Source organism: Gracilinanus agilis, chromosome 5 (genome assembly GCF_016433145.1).
Source record: "Gracilinanus agilis isolate LMUSP501 chromosome 5, AgileGrace, whole genome shotgun sequence".
Classification (NCBI taxonomy): Eukaryota; Metazoa; Chordata; class Mammalia; order Didelphimorphia; family Didelphidae; genus Gracilinanus; species Gracilinanus agilis.
Window position 1 is genome coordinate 200,217,150 of NC_058134.1, and position 18,785 is coordinate 200,235,934.

The following is an 18,785-nucleotide window of genomic DNA, read 5'->3' on the forward strand; positions in this document are numbered from 1 at the left end:
AATTGAAGAGAGAGAGAGAGAGAGAGAGAGAGAGAGAGAGAGAGAGAGAGAGAGAGAGAGAGAGAGAGAGAGAGAGCGCTAGACATAGAAAGAGAGAGAGACAGAGAGTCAAAGACAGAGAAAGAGACAGAGAGAGGAGAAAGAGGAAAGGGAGAGAGAGAGGGAGACAGACAGAGAGACGGAGACAAAGACAGAGAAAGAGACAGAGAGAGAGGGAAATACAGACACACAGACAGACAGAGACAGAGAGACCGAGAGAGAGGGAGAGAGGGAGGGAGAGGGAGAGAAAGAGAAAAACAGGGAGAGAGACAGAGAAAGAGAGAGATAGAGACAGAGAGAAATGGAGAAAGGGAGGGAGAAGGAGAGAAAGACAAAGACAGAGAGAGAATTCCAGATGAGAACAGTCCATGCAGAGGCATGGAGGCAAGTGATAGAAGGACATATACAGGAAATAGCAAGTAGTCCAATTTGACAGAATATAGAACAGGAAAAAGATTAACAAGTAATCAGCCTGGATGTAGAGATTAAAACCATATTGTGAAAGGTTTTAACCTCCAAACGGAGGATTTCTTATCTTAGAGGAAAATAGAAGCCAATCAAGTTTCTCATGCAGGAGAGTGACATAGTCATACCTATTTTTAAGAATATCAAATGTGGCTGTGTAGAAAATGGTAGGAGAGAGAAGAAATTGGATACAGGGAGAAGGGTTAAGAAGCTCTTGCATTATCCACATGAGAGAAGATGGGAGCTTGAATTAGAGCCATGGCTTTGTGAGTAGAGATAAAAGGCCAGATATAAGAGATATTCAGAGGCAAAATCAATCAGACATGGCAACAGCCTGGATATAGATGGCATGTTAGGCTAAGGACACACATAAACAAAGATAACTTCTACTGTAAGTTGGAAATGTAGTGCCAGGAGAAATGGTGGTACTCTCAATAGAAACACAGAAGTTAGGAGAAAGGGTGACTGTCTTGGGAAGGAAAATAACACGTTCTTCTTTGGCTATGTTGAGTACAATAGAACTCTCAGAAAAGCACGGAGAAAAGATTTTATCATGGGCTTAACTTCCAGTGAAGGCAGAAATGTGATATGAATTCAAGGAATGGGAGGGCAAAGTAGCCAGATCTGAAAGGGTGTTCCTGCTCCTTCCCTTACAAAAGCTTGTCTGTTGCAGATGGATTTCTTGAAGCTGCTGACCCTCCACCACCATACCATTGTAGCGGTCATCCTCAACATGTTGGCCCTCTGCCTATCCACCACATCCTTCCTAGGCAGCTACTGGTGTGTGGGCACCCAGAAAGTGCCCAAGCCCTTGTGTGGGAAGAGTCTAACCACCAAGTGTATTGGCATGCCAGTGCCTTTGGACGGGGGTGGCAGCAATACATCAAGCCAAGAGGTGGTAAACTACAGCTGGGAGACAGGAGATGACCGCTTCTCTTTTCGCTACTTCCATACTGGCATGTGGCTCTCTTGTGAGGAAAATGTGGAAAGCCCAGGTAACGTCTCCATTCCAAAAGCCTCAAGTTACTTTTCAAATAAGTTCAGCACACGGCAATGGTTTTAGGCTATATAATCGAAGGAATAATACAGTAACAAGTGGCCCTAAACCCTCACCAGGCATACATATTGAAACTAGTAAATCTTTGTATCTCCTCTACTCCATTGGGATCTCCCATGGATCCATTCACTGGTAGGATAGGGTGCACCTTTGAAAGTCTTAGCCACTTATTTTGCAGATGAGAAAACTGAGACCCAAAAAGAAGGGCAGTCACATGCCTTAAATCACACAACTTGAGCCAAGGTTAGAGCAATGGTAGCCTGACAACCAAGCCAGGATTCAAACTGCTGACCCCTAAAAGATAAAGAACCATTATTCTTTATTGGCTTTCTTCATTTCTGAGATCTTTCATAGAGAAAACGAATGAAAAAAATTATTAACTTTGGGAATTTCCTTTACTACTCACATTTTATAAAAAATTCTGCACAGAAATAATTTACATTGTAAGGATTGCTTAATTTTTTTTTATGTCAAGAATTCCTTTGGCAGTCTGATGAAGCCCAAAAGCTCCTTCTCAGGATAATGCTTTTAAATGCATAGAAGAAAATACACAGGACTTAAAAGGAAAATGATTATATTAAAATAGTTATTATATATGTACATATGTAGATATAAGTTATAGATAGATAGGTAAGACAAATTCATAGGTCCCTAGGGAAGAAGGCCTGCTTTATTAGAGTAAACCCATTAAGGATAAAGAGAGGGCAGTATTTCTAAAGCGAAAAGAACCATTTAATGGGAAATAAAAAACCTGGGCCCTGTCCCTGTCTCCTTCTAGGTGTGGGATTTAGTCAGTTGAGCTCTTGGGCCTCAGCTTTACCATCTATAAAATAAAGAGGTTGGAGTAGTTCACCATTAAAATCCTTTCCAGTTCATATCATGCATCACTGAAAATGACTCAACTCCAAGTATGCTCCCTTGGATGTCCGCCCTGCCTCTCAGGTCTATTCCCAAGCAGGTTCCATGGAGAAGACTCCAATTCAACTTCTGATGCATTGGTAATGATGATGGTGATGCCAGTAGGCTTATTTTATCCTCTACATCTTAAGGCAGCTTACGTAGTAGGAAAACTGATGAATGTTGGAGGTATGGCCTCTTCTACCTCTTCAAAACATCATCTAGCCTGCTTCTGTGTGTTTTTATTGTTTTTGTTTCAGGGGAGAAGTGTCGAAGTTTCATTGACCTTACACCACCAGGAGAAAGAGGTAAGACTGTGTCCTAATATTTCTCTGGAAAATGGAGCACAAAGGGGCTTGCTTGCCTTCTAGTGGGCAGATTATATTATTGCCTCCATAAATGATGTGAGGGGTAAGGAAAGAAATTCCTGCCCTAAATATGTTCTATCCTCTTTCTCCTTCCCCTTTCTAGAATTCCCTTTGGGTTAAGGCATTGAACCTAGGTGAAACTCATTTTTTTAAATGTAAATAGCAGTGGGAAGAAAAAAACATTAAAGGACCAACATTCAACTTTTAATTAATTCATTATATATTGAGGATACTGTCATCTCTCAAGACCTTGATAGAATGAATCAGTGCAGCTGGGAGAGGTAAAAGTGATATTCTTGGTACTGAGTCATGTTGGATGTAACCCAGAGAGCAGTAAGAGATGAGTGCTGGAAGAGGACAGAGAGATCTGTTGATGTTGCAGATAAAGGACATCTCTTGATGTCAAACTCAGTCTTCTTCCAACTTTTCCTGAAGGTTGGACTTAATGGTTGGACTTAAATGGGTGGTTTTCTAAGCTGCCAGACGTAACCCAAACACACAATGTCAGCTTCCTTCCTCTTTGTAACATGTCCCTTCTTGAGAACAAGTAAAAGGGAAGACATGCTGAGCTTCTCAACAGCAACCAGCTTGGGTTTTTACATTTTTTTTTAAATTTGACTACCCTGATCAAACAAAAATCCTACTTTCTCTAGGAAGCCTTCCCTAACACCTCTTAATTCTAGTACGTTCCTTCTCTGAATTATTTCCTATTTCTCCTATATAGAGCTTGCTTTGTAGGTATTTGTTTGCTCATTGTGTTCCCAATTAGACTGTAATGTTGAAAGCAGGTATTGTCTTTTGCTTCTTTTTGTATCCCCAACATTTAGCATAGTGCCTGGCACACAGAAGGTAATAAATAAATGTTTATTAAATTAAATTAAACTGCTCAGTTCAATGTGAACCAGAAGAACTGTGAACCTTCTGGTTCACATTTAGAACTGGAGGAGAACTTAGAAATTATTTAACACAACCCTTTCATTTTACAAATGAGGAAACTGAGGACCATGCTGGCAAAGTCATTTGGCCAAGACCAATCAGTTAAAGGCATCTTTCACAAAAGCTTCAACCCAATGGTCTTTCCACTGTGCCACATTTGAGTCATGCCAACAGTTAACCTTTTAGAACTTTTAAACACAAAATTTCTCATTTAAGACTGTTTGGCTCAGTTGGATTAGACAGCCACGTTTTCAGATAATTCAGATAAAGAGATATTTGGAGGACTAGATGATGCGAATGTTGTCTGTCAGCTTGTAACATGTGGCTGTGATAAATTGCTGATAATTGACTTCCTTCTGTCAAAACACTATCCATGACTCTGGACTGCATTTCTATACAACACTGGCCACTGATGCTATTTCCTTAGGAGGTAATTCTTTTTTGACTTATAACCAGGGAGTAAGCCTGTACCTGTCAAGGTTTGGAGGTCTAAGATGGAAAGTTTTTTTGTTGTTTCTTTTGTAGTACAGAGAGAGGGGGTCAGAGCAGTTTTTACAGGCTTTGGCTGAGTTCTGATGTCAGTTAGGAGTTTAGAATCTTGGAAGAAAGTTTCAGTTGGACCTGGGACCTCGTGGAGAGAAGAGCTTGCTTTCTTGCTCTGGCTCCCATCTTTCTATTGAGGAGTATGGTCCCTCTTCTCCTGCCACATCCTCCAAGGTACTTCTCAGTTACCAAGCCCTTCTACTTGGTCTTACTCAAGAAGGAAACAAAGGCAGAAGGCAATTGTAGCTCACATGTACCTATCCGCTTCACCAGATTCTGATAGCTACCTAAACCATGATCTTAGCCTAAGGGACAGACGATAAATCCTACTTTGATAAAGTTACTTATAACTGAGATTTTGAAATTCTTTATCAATGCATCTTAGAGCACATAAGCTTTCATAAAAATCCCAGCTATATGAAAAAGATTCAGACCTCTGTCTCACTCTCTCTGTACCAAATCCCATCCATTCCCTAGCCTACTCCTAGCAGTTCCCCTAGTCAGACATGAATCACATAGCAGCTATAAGTGGTCATCATTTTAACTCAAGTAAGGAGCAGCTTCTAGAGCACTAAATTTAAGCCTTCTTCCCCATAACAACTCTTCAGATAGTGTGGATTTTAAAAATTAATATCCAATAACTAAATATTATATTTTTATAAAGTTTTATTAACAATAAACTAGCAAAAGAGACCTAGCTATTCAGCCAGCTTGCCAGAGAAAAAGAGAGCAAAAGAGAAAGAGGGAGGAGCTACAGAACTTATAAAACAATAACGTGACCACGCAAACGTGGAGGCACAAGAGAGATTAAAGGGAATTTGGGGAAATACTAAGGGACTTATGGGAGATGCAGTCCAAGGTTCAAAATTTCCCTTTATACAATAGTTAAAGATAGTTCTTGTGTCCCCATTAAATAATTTAATATTCTAAAGTGCTTAGACAGTATTGTGGCATGATCAGCTGTGATAGACTTAGCTATTATTGGCAATACGATGCTCCAGGACAATTCTGAGGGACTTGTGACAAAGAAGGCTATCCACCTCCAGAGAAAGAACTGTTGGAGTAAAAGTGCAGAAGAAAATATAGGATTTTTCAGTTGTTTATTTGGGCTTATGTTTGGAGTTTTTGGTTTTATGACTACTCATTTACAAAAATGAACAAGATAGAAACATGTTTTGCATATGGTTATACATGTATAACCCAGATTGAACCTCCTGCCAGCACTGGGAGGGAGGGAAAGAAGGAGATAAGTCTGATAACATCACCTAGGGAAACATGTAGAAATTGTTATTACTTATAATTGATAAAAAATAAAAATATAAATTTTTAAGTTAAAAAAATGTTTTTAATCCAGGAATAGTGCTTGGCACAGGGAAGGCATCTAATAAAGGCTCTGCTCATTCTCTTCCCACCATGTTCCTCTTCTCTCCCCCTAAGTTTCCTCTCAGGCTTACTCAGGCTAAATATACCTTACTGGAGGTCTTCAAGCAGAGGCTGGATGATCACCTGTTGTGGAAGTTGTAGGAGGGATTATTTGGTCATATACAAGTTAGACTAGATGGCCTCAGAGATCCTTCATAGCTCTTAGATTGTGCAAAATGAAATTAATATGTGTTTAAATAACGTTTGTGTATATAATATATGAATATATGTGTAAATACTAGTCATAATAATGGCAATATTTGTATGATACTCATTATGTGCCAGGCATTGTGTTCAGTATTTTACAAACATTCTCTCATTTGATCCTCACAACAGCTCTGGGAGGTAGATGCATTTTTATCATTCTTATCTTACAGTTGAGGAAACTGAGGCAGGCAAACATCCATGGTCACACAGCTAGTAATTATCTGAGGTCAGATTTGAACTCAGGTCTTCCTGACTTGCAGCCCAGAATTTTATCTTTCTCTCCTGCCCCTAAAAACCTTTTGTAACCTCATATTACAAGTTAGTACTATTTGCTTTTCAGGTCATGTGTAAAACAACTTAAGTTACTCTCAGCGAATGTGTACTTAAATGTAGCATTGGTATTTACATTTTTCTTTAAACAATTTGCTAACCTCAAAGCACTGAAAACTAAATGTTAGTTATTGTTGCTGTTGTTACTATTATTATTAATTCCCTGCGCTGCACACTCTCTTCACCATCCTCACCCAATGGTTCCATTATTGTAACCACCCACTGAAGAAGCAAAGTGGGAAGAGAGAATGGTGTGGGAGGTGACATTTTCTCTAAGTCTGGGAATGGGAAAAGTGCCATCTATAAAAGATTCTCTGAGGACACAATGACTTTCTAGGAAACACTCTTGCAGTTTATGAATTCAACCAGTCATCAACATTCATGAAATACCCATTGTGTGCAGAGCAGACAAGTCTATTCTGTAAGGGAATCTCAAGGAAAAGGAAGTTGGACACAGAGGACAAGATCAGACTTTCCTGATTTCGTTGGCTCTTCTCCACTTGAATACAATATCACCTTGGCTGTTTTTCTTACTAACTTCTAACCTTGGAGCTCATAGTAAATCTTATGTGTACATTCTTTTTTTCCCCCAACTGGCATTTTGGATTTCTGTTTTGATCTAACACTGAGGGTGCCTCCTTTCTCTGGTTTTTGGCAGGAATACTTTGGCTATCCCTGGGCTCAGAAATTGTCTACATCAGTCTGCTATCCATCAGCCTCCTGCTGATGCTGCTGGAAATGTTCTTCCCAGGGAACCCTGGCTGTGGCCTTAAGCTTAATGCCTTTGCTGCCATTTCCTCAGTCTTGTCAGGTAAGTTTCTTCCTTGGGGCCATGGAATCACAAACCCCTGGGAGGTGGAAGGGACCTCAAAGGTCATCCAATCCAACTCATACCTGCACAAGAATCCCTTTTACAACATAACCAACAAGTGACCATCCAGCCTTTGCTTCCAGACTTCCACTGGAAATTCACAGGTCACACCTTTACCAGAAAAGCATTTCTCTAATGCTTTTTATATGTAAAGCATTTTGCTAGGTTCTGGAGATAGAAAGAGAAAACAAAGCAATGCCCGCCTTAAAGGAGCTTGTTTTATTTGGGAGGGAAACAAGTACACAGTTAAGTTAATTCCAAATATATGCAAAAGTAGCCCAACATACAAAACTAAGTGCCTGGAGTAGTTATGATCTCAGTGGTTAACCCTAAACGGTCATTTTCTCTTTGGTTTACTATGACTGAACCCATTTTACTCTAAGAAATCTTCAAATAAAGTCTGGGTCTGTGGTTTTCACAGATGTGAGTAAAAGGGATTTCCCGCTCCTTATAAACATTCAACTAATAAATAAATATTGCTCGTAGGACAGCTTTTCTACTACCCCACAGAAAATACAGGACACCAAGGACATACCACTCCATAAACAGATAAAGAAAACATAAAACCCTCAGAGTACTTCCCCTTAAAAGGAACTGAGCTCAGAGTTACCAGGAATTTAATTCAACATCTTGGTGAATCTTTAGCTCTCCTACAGGGAATTACAGTCCTTCCCAGTCTATTCTCGTTCCCTGTAGTTTGGACTCTTCAAAGAATCAACACGCCTTGGAGCAACCGGACAGATAACCTCTTCCTTTGTATCTACTGTGTCTAAATAACCCACTGTAACATCTCAGAAAGGCATAGATCCCTTGTTCCCTCAAGGCATAGCTTTCACCTTGCTGCCCATTCAGGAGTGGGGGTCATGTGGACAACTTTCTACTAGAGGATGCTGCAGAATTCTTTCTTCAGAAAAGAGTTCCCTGAACTCCTGAATTTGGCATTCATCTCAGGGCACTGTCCAAGAAATTTCTCTTCCTTGCTAAGTTCCAAGATAACTGCCCAGGAAATTCCCTTCCCTTATATGAGGTAGGAGTTCAGAAACAGTGTCCATTAGGACCCCTCGTGGGTGAGTGGCCAAGCACATATCTGTTTCTGCCATGTGTTTCTAGAGAGACTCCACCACTGCCCCACTTAACTCTAAGTTAAGTCTACTATAAGTCCTTAGAACAGGCAACAAAAAGGCAGAAAGGAACCAGGAACTTGAGGTGCAGGATCTCCTTGTCACCCAGGTGAGTTATTAGGGCTTGTCATTTCCTTTTGCCTCAAATAACTACCCTCTAAAACAAGACACCCCTCCCATTCTCCATTCCTTTTCCTCCATCTCTCCTGCCTATTAAGTTTCTGATTCTTTGAAGCTTTCACCCATTGCTCCTACCCTCTGGGACCCAACAAAACAAGTCAAATTCCTCTTCATTATGACAGACCATATATTTGAAGATAGCAATATATCTTCCATAAATCTTTTTATCTTCTGGTTAAATATTCCCAGTCTATCAGTCGATCCTTATACCTTGTGGTCCATTATCATCCCATTTGCTTTCCTCTACCAGTGATTCCCAAAGTGGGAGCCACTGCCCCCTGGTGGGTGCTGCAGCAATCCAGGGAGCCGATGATGGCCACAGGTGCATTTGGGAGTGGTGATAGTATGTGACAGAGGGCACTAAGTAATATTTTTTCTGGAAAGGCGGTGGTAGGCCAAAAAAAGTTTGGGAACCACTGCTCTAGACATTCTCTAACTTACCAATATACTTTAAATTAAAAACAAAACAAAACAAAACAAAAAAACCTTACCTTCCATCTTGGAATCACTATTTTGTAGTGGTTCCAAAGCATAATAATAAGGGCTAGGCAATGAGGGTTAAGTGACTTGTCCAGGGTCATATAGCTAGGAAGTATGTGAGGTCAGATTTGAATCCAGTTGAATCCAGGTTTTCCCATCTCTAGGCTTTGCTCTCCATCCATTGAGCTGCCCAGCTGCCTACCCTACAAATATCCTTTCTAAACTATACTTTTCAATACAACCTAAGATTGTATTAGCTTTTTTGACTACAATACCACACTGCTTTGAGAGAAAGCTTGGTATAGTGGAGAGAGTCTTGGCAGTAGGGAAAGCTAACTTTAAAACTTGCTTCTAAAACATAATACCTGTGTGACCATTTCTCTTCTGAGTACCACCAGGCAACATGCTGTAAGTCACAGAATAATCCTTCTGTATCAGTGGAAGGAGTTTCTAACATTGATGAAATCACAGGTCCTGAACTACCTACTTCCCTGCACCCCCCAAAAATCATATTTTTCCTTCTATTGAGCTCGTAGTCCACAATCCTCAAATACTTTTAGGTGAATTGATATCTAGCCACGTTCTCATTTTATAGTTGTAAAGTTAACTTTTTTAAAACTTCAATGCAATATTTTACATTAAATTTCATCTTATTGTACTTTTTCAAATAGGCATACTTGCAACTATCAAGACTTCTTTAGATTATGGCTCGGTCATCCAATCGGATCGGTTTCTTTTTAACCTACAAATCTGAAAAACACACTAGTCTTGCATTTATCCAAGACATTAATACAAATATTAAACAATATAGGGTCAAAATCAGATCTGTGCAGCACTCCTCTACAGACCTCCTCCCAAGTAGACAACCACTTTCAAGGTGTTGCCATTCAATAATTCCAAGTCTACCCAACTGTATTATTGTCTAGCACATCTCTCACCATTCCCCCCCAAAAGTATAACACCCATAACATGGGATATTTTTGCAGACAAATGTAAAGATTTATTTTGCAGTTTAAATTGTTCAAGTAGAGGGAGATTGTAGTTTGTACAACAAAGGATTTGGTGAAGTTTAGTATATTTCATTTTTCATTTACGTGTAGAAACAATTTTTGACCATTGTTTTTTGACATTTTAGGATTCAGATTTTCTCCCTCACTCCTTTCTCCCATCTTCCACAAGGTGGCAAATAGTCTTACATATGTTATACCAATACTTTCATGCAATAATTATTTCATGTCATAATAGAAGACATATCACACATACAATAAAAATCTCATGAAGGAAATAAAGTGGAAGATGGCATGCTGTGATCTGCTCTAAAACTCCAACAGTCCCTTCTTTGGCTGTGGATAAATAAGGTTTTGCCAAATATTTTCTTAAAATTCAAGTAAACTATGTATGTTCCTAGCATTATCCTAATCTGTCTAGCAATCCTATCAAAAATGGAAATTGGATCAGTCTGACATGATCTGCCCTTTGAGCATACTTTGTTTCTATTTCTTTGCTATTATGAAAAGTATTTCTATAAATATTTTGGTAGATATGGAACACTTCCTTCTATCTTTGTCTTCCCCAGGGTATATACCTAGCAGAGAGTATAAAAAAGTGTCAGCATTTTTATTGACTTTTTTTTTTAGGTTTTTTTTTGTTACTTTCTTAACATAATACCAAATTACTTTTCAGGATAATTTAATTCAATCAACAATATATGAGTGTGCCTAACATTCTACAACCCTCCAATATTGACCACTGCCATATTTTGTCATTTTTCCCAATTTTCCAGGTGTGAAGTACAATAAATCTCAGAGTCGTTTTGACTCTTACCATGAAAGATTTTGAGAAATCTTTTGAAGAGTTATTAATAGTTTGAAATTCTTTTGAGAACTGTTTGTTCATATCCTTTGACCATTCATCCATTGAGGAATGACTCTTTGTATAGACCTGTTTTTGATTAATCCTAATTTGTGACCAGTGTGTCAGAATGTATTATTTGGAAGGTGAAAAAGAGTTACAAAGACTATCACAATAAAGTTTTAAAATAATTTTATTTATTTCAATTAACAAACATAGATTTTTCTTTCCCTTTCCCCCACCATTAAAAAAGAAAAAAAAAACCCTTATAATAAATATGCATAGACAAGTAAAACAAATTCTCAAACTGGCCATGTCCCAAAAGTATGCTTCATACCACACTGTGTTTATCACTCCTGTAAGGAGATAGGGTGCATGTTTCCTTATCAGTTCTCCAGAACCATGGTTAGTGACTGAATTGATCAGTGTTCTTTATTCTTTAGTCTTTCAAAGCTGTTTTTACAGTATATATTTACATAAATTGTTTTCCTAGTTTTTCTCATTTCATTCTTCATTAGCTCATACTAGTCCCTACATTACTTTCTTAAACCAGATATATGAAATACTTAGTTAATTTATATTTTCTAAAATTTCATTTCTTTTCATAAGGATTTATTTATAAAGTTTTTCTATTGCATTTAAAATAGCTTTTGATGCTAGCATAACTTTTTAGGGATGTACTAAATATATTGAAGGATATCTACATATAGGTCCAAAGGAAAAAAAAGTGATCTAAGAAGGGAAAAGAAATGGTAGGAAAACCCAAGGGAGAGGGAGGAAATGGAACTATTTGAAAAAGACATTTTCAAAAGCTATGGACCTAAAATTCTAAGTACTCTTTCCAAGCAGTCTATAACCATAGACTATTAGTTATTAGACTATGAGCCCCTTGAGAATAGGCCATGCATTTTGACATTCATTGTAGTCCCAGTGCTCAGGACAGTGACTAGCATGTGGTAGGTACTTAATAAATGTTTACTGATTGACCGACTGACTAATCAAAGTAGTGCTCTTGACCCTTCAACCACTTTTCATTATGGTTTTAATTTTTATGAGATGGAGTTGTTCCTAATATGTTGGGACAAACGACATTGGAACTCCTCCATTTTTATACTTTCTGCCCCAACCCACTCTGCAGCAATCTACAGTTTCCCAAGTTATGCCCCTTGAAATTGAACATTTCCTCCAAAGAAGGGAGACTTGCTACCAAAAATCTAGTGAAATAATAAGACACAGTAATAGGCTCTGCTTTCTTATTTCCTCTGCAGGCCTTTTAGGAATGGTGGCACACATGATGTACACACAAGTTTTCCAGGCAACAGTCAACTTGGGACCAGAAGACTGGAGGCCACACACTTGGGATTATGGCTGGGCCTTCTAGTATGTTAACCAAAAGGTTCTTGTCACTCCCTTAGCCATGCCCTCTTTGGTTTTTCTCTGATTCAAATCTACTAGGTCACCTCCCAAAAATCTTTTTTAAGATGTTCTTCTAGAGATTTTCGCCTAGTATCCCCTGACCTTCATTTTATCCCTCATACACTGTCATTGTCAAATTTAGAGAATCGAGACCAAGACTATCTCTCCCAAAAAGAATGTGGCCAAATGTAAAGGCCTATTAGATGACATCCAATTCACCTCTCCCTCAGCAACTACAGATGTGCTTCTCGTAGATTTTTTTTAAGTACTCTGTCCAGTTCAGTTGTCCTATTGATAAGGGTACATTGTTCTATAGCTTCTTAGAGCTATATCAACTCCATCACCACCCAGATGTCTCTCTATTCTTTGTCCAAGTTGTCCATGATAATTAAGAGCTGTGACAAAGATAATGAGATAGATATATTTTTGTGTGATTTGTAGATATCAGTCTCACTTACTTGAAAGAATACATCTATTTCTAGGTGTTCAGGGAGTGAGAGAGAATGAATAACATCTTGCTGGTTCCATGATGCAATTGGAAAGGATACTAGATTTGAATGAGAGGATCTAGATTCCAAGCCAGCTTATACCCTCTGTGACTTTTTGACAAGTCATCTGAAATCTTTGGTCCTCCACTGTAAAATTCAGAAAGTTGGACTTGATAACTCCTATAGTCCCTTCCAGCTCTAAATCTATGATCCTTTGATATTTGGGACATGGGTAAGTAGAGTTTAATTTCTAGACCTATGAATGGTTCATTCTTCCATATTTGGGAAATCATCTACTTCATTCCTTTCTATAAAATCCTACATTTTACCCCCTAATCTACCTCATAATCATATTGTAATTGGGGTTTTTTTTAACTCTTACCTTGCATCTTAGAATCAATATTTTATATTGATTCCAAGGCAGAAGACTGGTAAGGACTTGGTAATGGGGGGTCAAGTGACTTGCTTGAGATCACACAGCTAGGAAAACCAAATCCAGATTTGAACCCAGCACCTCCAGTCTCTAGACCTCGATCGCAGTCCACTGAGCCATCTTGCTGCATCCCCTACTCCACCATACTATAACTTTTAAAAGAGAAAATTATTATTTATCTTTTTTTTTTGCAATTGTGTCCAACTCTTCCTGACCCCATTTGAGGTTTTCTTGGCAAAGATACTGGAGTGGTTTGCTGTTTCCTTCTCCAGCTCCATTTACATAGGAGGAAACTGAAGGAAACAGGGTTAAGTGACTTGCCAAACATCACATGGCATGCAAGAGTCTGAGGCCAAATTTGAACTCAGGAAAATGAGTCTTCTTGACTCCAGCCCTAGCACTCTATCCATTGTGCCATTTAACTGCCCTATTTTATAAATATTTGCCCTACAAATCTTAGATTTTCCCCAAAGAAAGTGAGAGAAGGAAAAATCAGAATATTTTCTTCCTTCAAAATCATTTTACTTTTTTCAATGGGATGTCTAAACATTTTCTGCTCTCCTCCTCTAGTTACTAGCCATTCTCTAAAGACCCCTTTGGGAACTCTGGCAATGCCTTCAAACCTCTTCTTAGAATGGTTTTTGTTGTATCCATTAATAATTGGAAAATGCTAGATTTTGGTTAGAGGTTGATGAAAATTAAAGTGCATTTTTTTCCATCCAAGTTCACAGACTCCTTGAATTCTGTACACAGATCACCATGAATTCAGTGGGCACTAGGTTAAGAATCCCTATTCTAAAGCATTATCATTTATGAAGTGTTCACAGGGTACCAATATATTTCAGCTGAACCTCTTAATTCTAGGAAGAAAAAATCCTAAGTCTAAACAAGGAGTATTTGGGGAGGGGGAGGTTTTTAGGTTGTTCTATTTTGCTAAATATTTAGTATCTGACATCTTACCTGCTCTTGAGATTTACTACTTTAAACAGTAGATTCAGAAGCTCAGGGTCTTGGAATTTCTTTTATGAGAAATCTTCACCAACTACTACATACTTAGGGTGACTCTTGCCAAACTCATGGGTGGCCACAATATTCCCTTATAATGATTGCATAGTACTGGAGCATTTCTTAGCTTTGACCTTTATAGCCTCCTAAGCAAACTAAGCAGAATAAAGCTGTTTGCTCTTGTATAGCAGAAGCAAACCTAGCTTCATTCTGATTAGTTTGTTAGAGAAAGAGGACAAAAACCACCTCTTGATCCCTCCTTAAACTCACAAAACTTTTTGTCCTTGGATTGTTTAGAACTATGGGGGGCAAGAGGAGGAGGCAGTGATTTTCCAAATTCTTAGTAATTTTTTTAGCATAACTTCCCTTCCCTGCCTTAAAATACTTCTCTAAAATGTCTAGCCCCTTTATTATACTCCATTTTAAAGCCTTTGGAAGTAGGCATTGCATCTCCTCCAAACTAAATACATTTCTTTAGAATGTGCCAGAGGGCATTTGGATTCTAATGAATGTACGTACATTTGCCCTTTATTGGAGAACTTGTCTCCCAAAGTTCAGACCCATTAGTTCTTAGGTTAGGTAGATGCCAAAGAGAAAGGCATTGGACAGTGATGGCGAACCTTTTAGAGACTGAGTGCCCAGACTGCAACACTCATGCCACATGTGAGCCCCTGCCTTACCCCAGACAGAGGAGGGAGGAAGCAGTCCCATTGGGTTGATGGACAAGGGGCAGGTGATGGGAGAAATGTCCTCAAGCACATGGAGATGGGGAGGAGAGCAGCTCACATGCCATAGGTTTGCCAACATGGGCATAGGAGATAGGGTTCCTCAGGAACGATGCCAAAAGATAGGTACTAGGGGCCTAAATGAAGAAACACAAACTTCCTGGCACTCAGAATATGGGAAGATATTAGACTTTGTTTTGTGCACTCAACACTGTTACCAACAAACATGAGACTAGTGGATAAGACTGCCAAACTCCAAACCTTTGCCCATAGAAAACCACGTTAGACTATGTCTGTGTCTGATATAACTGACAATTTTGCTCTATTGCCCAACATTGTTAAGTTATAAAACAACAGTTAGATCTTCATACAGCTTGATTGGCTGATTTCAGCTCACTCACCCCCAAGATAGCCATCGTCTGATCCATAATCTCCTAACATAAACTATATATCCCCTTTTCCCCACTGGTCCTCAGAAAAGAGTTCTCTCCATCCTAATTTCTCAAAATACAACTTCCTGCTATAACATGCAACAAAAGAAGAAGCACCCTTGTTCTTATAGACTCAAGTTCAAATCACAAAGGAGAAGAAATTCAGATTTTCATTGTCTAATTCTTTTGTTCCTTTACTCTTAGCATGGCCTGGGTTTCTTTCACCTGTTGTATGATATCAGCCGTCACTACCCTCAACACCTACACTAAAATGGTATTGGAATTCAAGTGTAGCCACTACAAATCCTTCAAAGAGAAGCTGAGCCACCCATCACCACTACACTACCAGTGCTTTTTGCAGCAGCAGCAGCAACATCAGCAGTCACTATCTCCAACACACTCCAGGGATCAACTGAGCAGCTACTATCAGAACCAAAACCGGTCTGTCCACTTGGTCTCAGCAGGGATTGACTTTTGTTCAGAACTACAGGAGAAGGAAGTTCCACAAGAGCCCAGGATGGAACAGAGTGAAGTGCTTGAATCATTTGAGGAAGTTGAGGAAGAACAATGTTAGGACTACAATAGTTGGGGTGGGAATGGGGGAATAGAGAGGAAGAGGGATGGAAAAGGCAAGTCCTGCCTTCTACTGCCACTGGAAATATGTGTACGACTCCAGGCTAACTTTCTTTAGCAAGGCTTTTAAGCACTAGGAGCAAGGCTATCTCAGTAAAAATCCAGAACTTTCCAAATTTCCCCCAGATACCCCATATTGCCACTTCGCCATTTCCAGGGTCTCTTTCCTACTTAATACATAGCTTGTCCAAAATCAAGAAAATTAGAAGCTATCAATGTGATTTTGGTTAGCATCTGCATTTTTAGCACTTTTCTTATAGACAAGTACAACAGAGTCATCCTAGCTAACATGAGATAAAAACACAATACATCATCACATGTGAAGTCTTAGTTTTCTTTGTATTCTCCACAGTGTTTAGTATTGTACTTTTCACTTACGAAGTCCTCAATAAATATTAGTAAAACATTGTCCTAGAAGTCCTTACAATGGCATTAGCACAAGAAAGCTGTTACTATATATGTAAGAGAATATCTGTTTTCCAAAAAGTCCCATGTGATACATTCTAAAAAAGGCATAACCCAAGAATCTGGTTCAAGATGACTGGGAAGAGTCAAGAAACATACTTTCATGCTTGTCCCATCTCTAAATCCTATTTCCTTCTTCTTCTTCCTTCCAGTGACTTTCTTTTTATTTATTCTTCTAAAAAATAACACCATACATGAGTTAGTTGTTCTTTACCTTTTATATAAGTGAATATAAACTATCAATCATAGCTAAGAAAAATGAAAAGTAGCACACACAAATAATCTATACATGGTATTTATTTGTTCTATTTCGTATTTCAAATAGTTTTCTGACAATACATAGACTGATGTTTCTTTTATACAGAAGATGTAGACAACAGTTCACATTTATGGGAATTGATGTAACAATGTCATAGAAAAACAAAATTAAAGAAGGATCCCTTGTAAATTGGTTGAGGAGTGATGCAAAGACAGGAAAGAGTACAGATGGGAAAGGTTCATTTGCAGTAAGATGCAAAAGGTATTTTTACTACTTCTAGTATTGTTGCTTGAGCTATTACGGGGACCCAGTATGAGCAAAGAAAAGAAAAAACACTTATGAGCAATGTTAATGCTCATTCATCCAGGTAATGGTTCCCTGAGAAGAGAGGGAGGTTTAGATACATCTGAACAGGGGTTAATAACCAAACTTTCCAGATGTTAACCTTCCATCACAACTCATTGTCTAGTAAGTGGTTTGGGGAAGAGAAAAAAGGTAAAGATCTACAAGGAGAATCTAGAGCTCATGCTTTGCTGAGAAAGAGCAATGTCAAATATAACCAAAATTGAACATTTAAGGTACTAAGCAGGCACATCACCTGAAATTCAGGTGAAACATTCTTTCCAGTTTTTATATTTTGTATTTCTGTGACAACCAAATAAGAAGTATGACTGCTAAAAATTATCTCCATAGCACATATGCTATAACAAATGTCTCCTATATCTCTGCCTAAATATGGGTAGCCAACTTGAAAGGCTGGGGATACTAGGGAAATATGAAATGTTCAGTTCTTGATGATCTAGAACCATCTTATCCTACTAAGATATTTCTAGATCCAACTGGATAGTTTTCTTCCTTCTTCTGTCCCAATTTGGACTGAGACATAATCTACACTGGAATTGATTCTGTCTTCACAGGTATGGGCCAAGTGCTTAGAAATCTAATATACCTAGATTGGTTGTATTTCAAGTAGCTCATGTTGTATACTGGCAGTGACTAACCCTAACCCTTTAATAACATGTCATATAACTTTCACTGGGGAAAAAACAAATATGTCCTTTCAAACTTAGCAGTGCATCAGTGAAATCTGAGATTAGCATAAGATAAATAGATCAAGGGAGAACCACTGAAGTTTTCGGTGAAGGCGAATCATAATATAGCTCGAAGGAGAGAAGAGTCCTCCTACCTACTCCTGACTGGGATTTCCTATGGCATGCCAACTGAAAGGCTGAGCCCAATACATAACCCCTATTAGAAGAGCTAACTAGAATCTGGTCCTATTAAGAACATACTAGAAGAAGGGCACTAAAAACTGGAGACTATGCCAATGAACTTGCTATTTACAAAGTTACAGTATTTACACAGGAACACCACAAAATATATACAAGCTGTTCCATGGCTCTAAAAGGAATGGAATAGGGTCAATGGGACAGATTACCTACATATCAGGGCTCTAGGTTTAAAGGGAAGGGCACAGGAATAGTTTTTCTTCCCATAAGAATTCTGAACAACAAAGCAAAAATATTCTTCAACAATAGAGAATGCAAGAACAAGTGGTAGAAAGAAGTTTTCAAGAAGGAACTATACCAACCATTATGGAAAAGTTAATGTAATGTGGGGAAAGGGATATGAATCTCAATTATTTCAGTGTTTTTGTGAGTAGTGGGAATGCCCCACTTATTGAACTTATTATTTCTCTTGATATATTTGTTATAGGAATATAGCTGTTCCCACAGCCTCTGGGCACCTGCATGGGAGATTAGAAACAAAAGATGGAAGGGATAAGAATAGCCAGTCTTCCAATAGTGTTTTAAATTGGTGCCAATGATTGACAAATTATATAGTTCAAGATTGACATGGATGGAGAGGAAGTAAAAGATAAAAAAAAATGGTGGCCCTAAGATAAGAGGTAGGAAATTTGGAGAAGTGGAGATGATCAAATGACCCTTTCACATGTGCAAGGAAATGGGTCTGAAATATATCTAGTAAACATGCCACACTTCAAAACCCATGGAGTAATGCAAAGCAAAAAATGTTTCCTCTCTATAAGTACTTCCCTCTCATTTTTCATCATTTGCTTATAAGTTATGCCAGTGCTTTCTCTCTCTCTCTCTCTCTCTCTCTCTCTCTCTCTCTCTCTCTCTCTCTCTCTCTCTCTCTCTC

General features: G+C 38.6%; 1 protein-coding gene across 1 annotated transcript in view; it reads left to right on the top strand.

Annotated features, from left to right (window-relative positions):
* GSG1 (germ cell associated 1) overlaps nt 1-15,839 on the top strand; it is a 22,222-nt gene extending 6,383 nt beyond the window's left edge. Inside the window, exons 3-7 of the mRNA XM_044679084.1 lie at nt 1,178-1,499; nt 2,719-2,766; nt 6,923-7,075; nt 12,036-12,147; nt 15,470-15,839. Of these exons, the coding sequence (XP_044535019.1) occupies nt 1,178-1,499; nt 2,719-2,766; nt 6,923-7,075; nt 12,036-12,147; nt 15,470-15,839 (1,005 nt within the window). The remainder of the gene's footprint in view (nt 1-1,177; nt 1,500-2,718; nt 2,767-6,922; nt 7,076-12,035; nt 12,148-15,469) is intronic.
* Nucleotides 15,840-18,785: the final 2,946 nt, after the last annotated feature.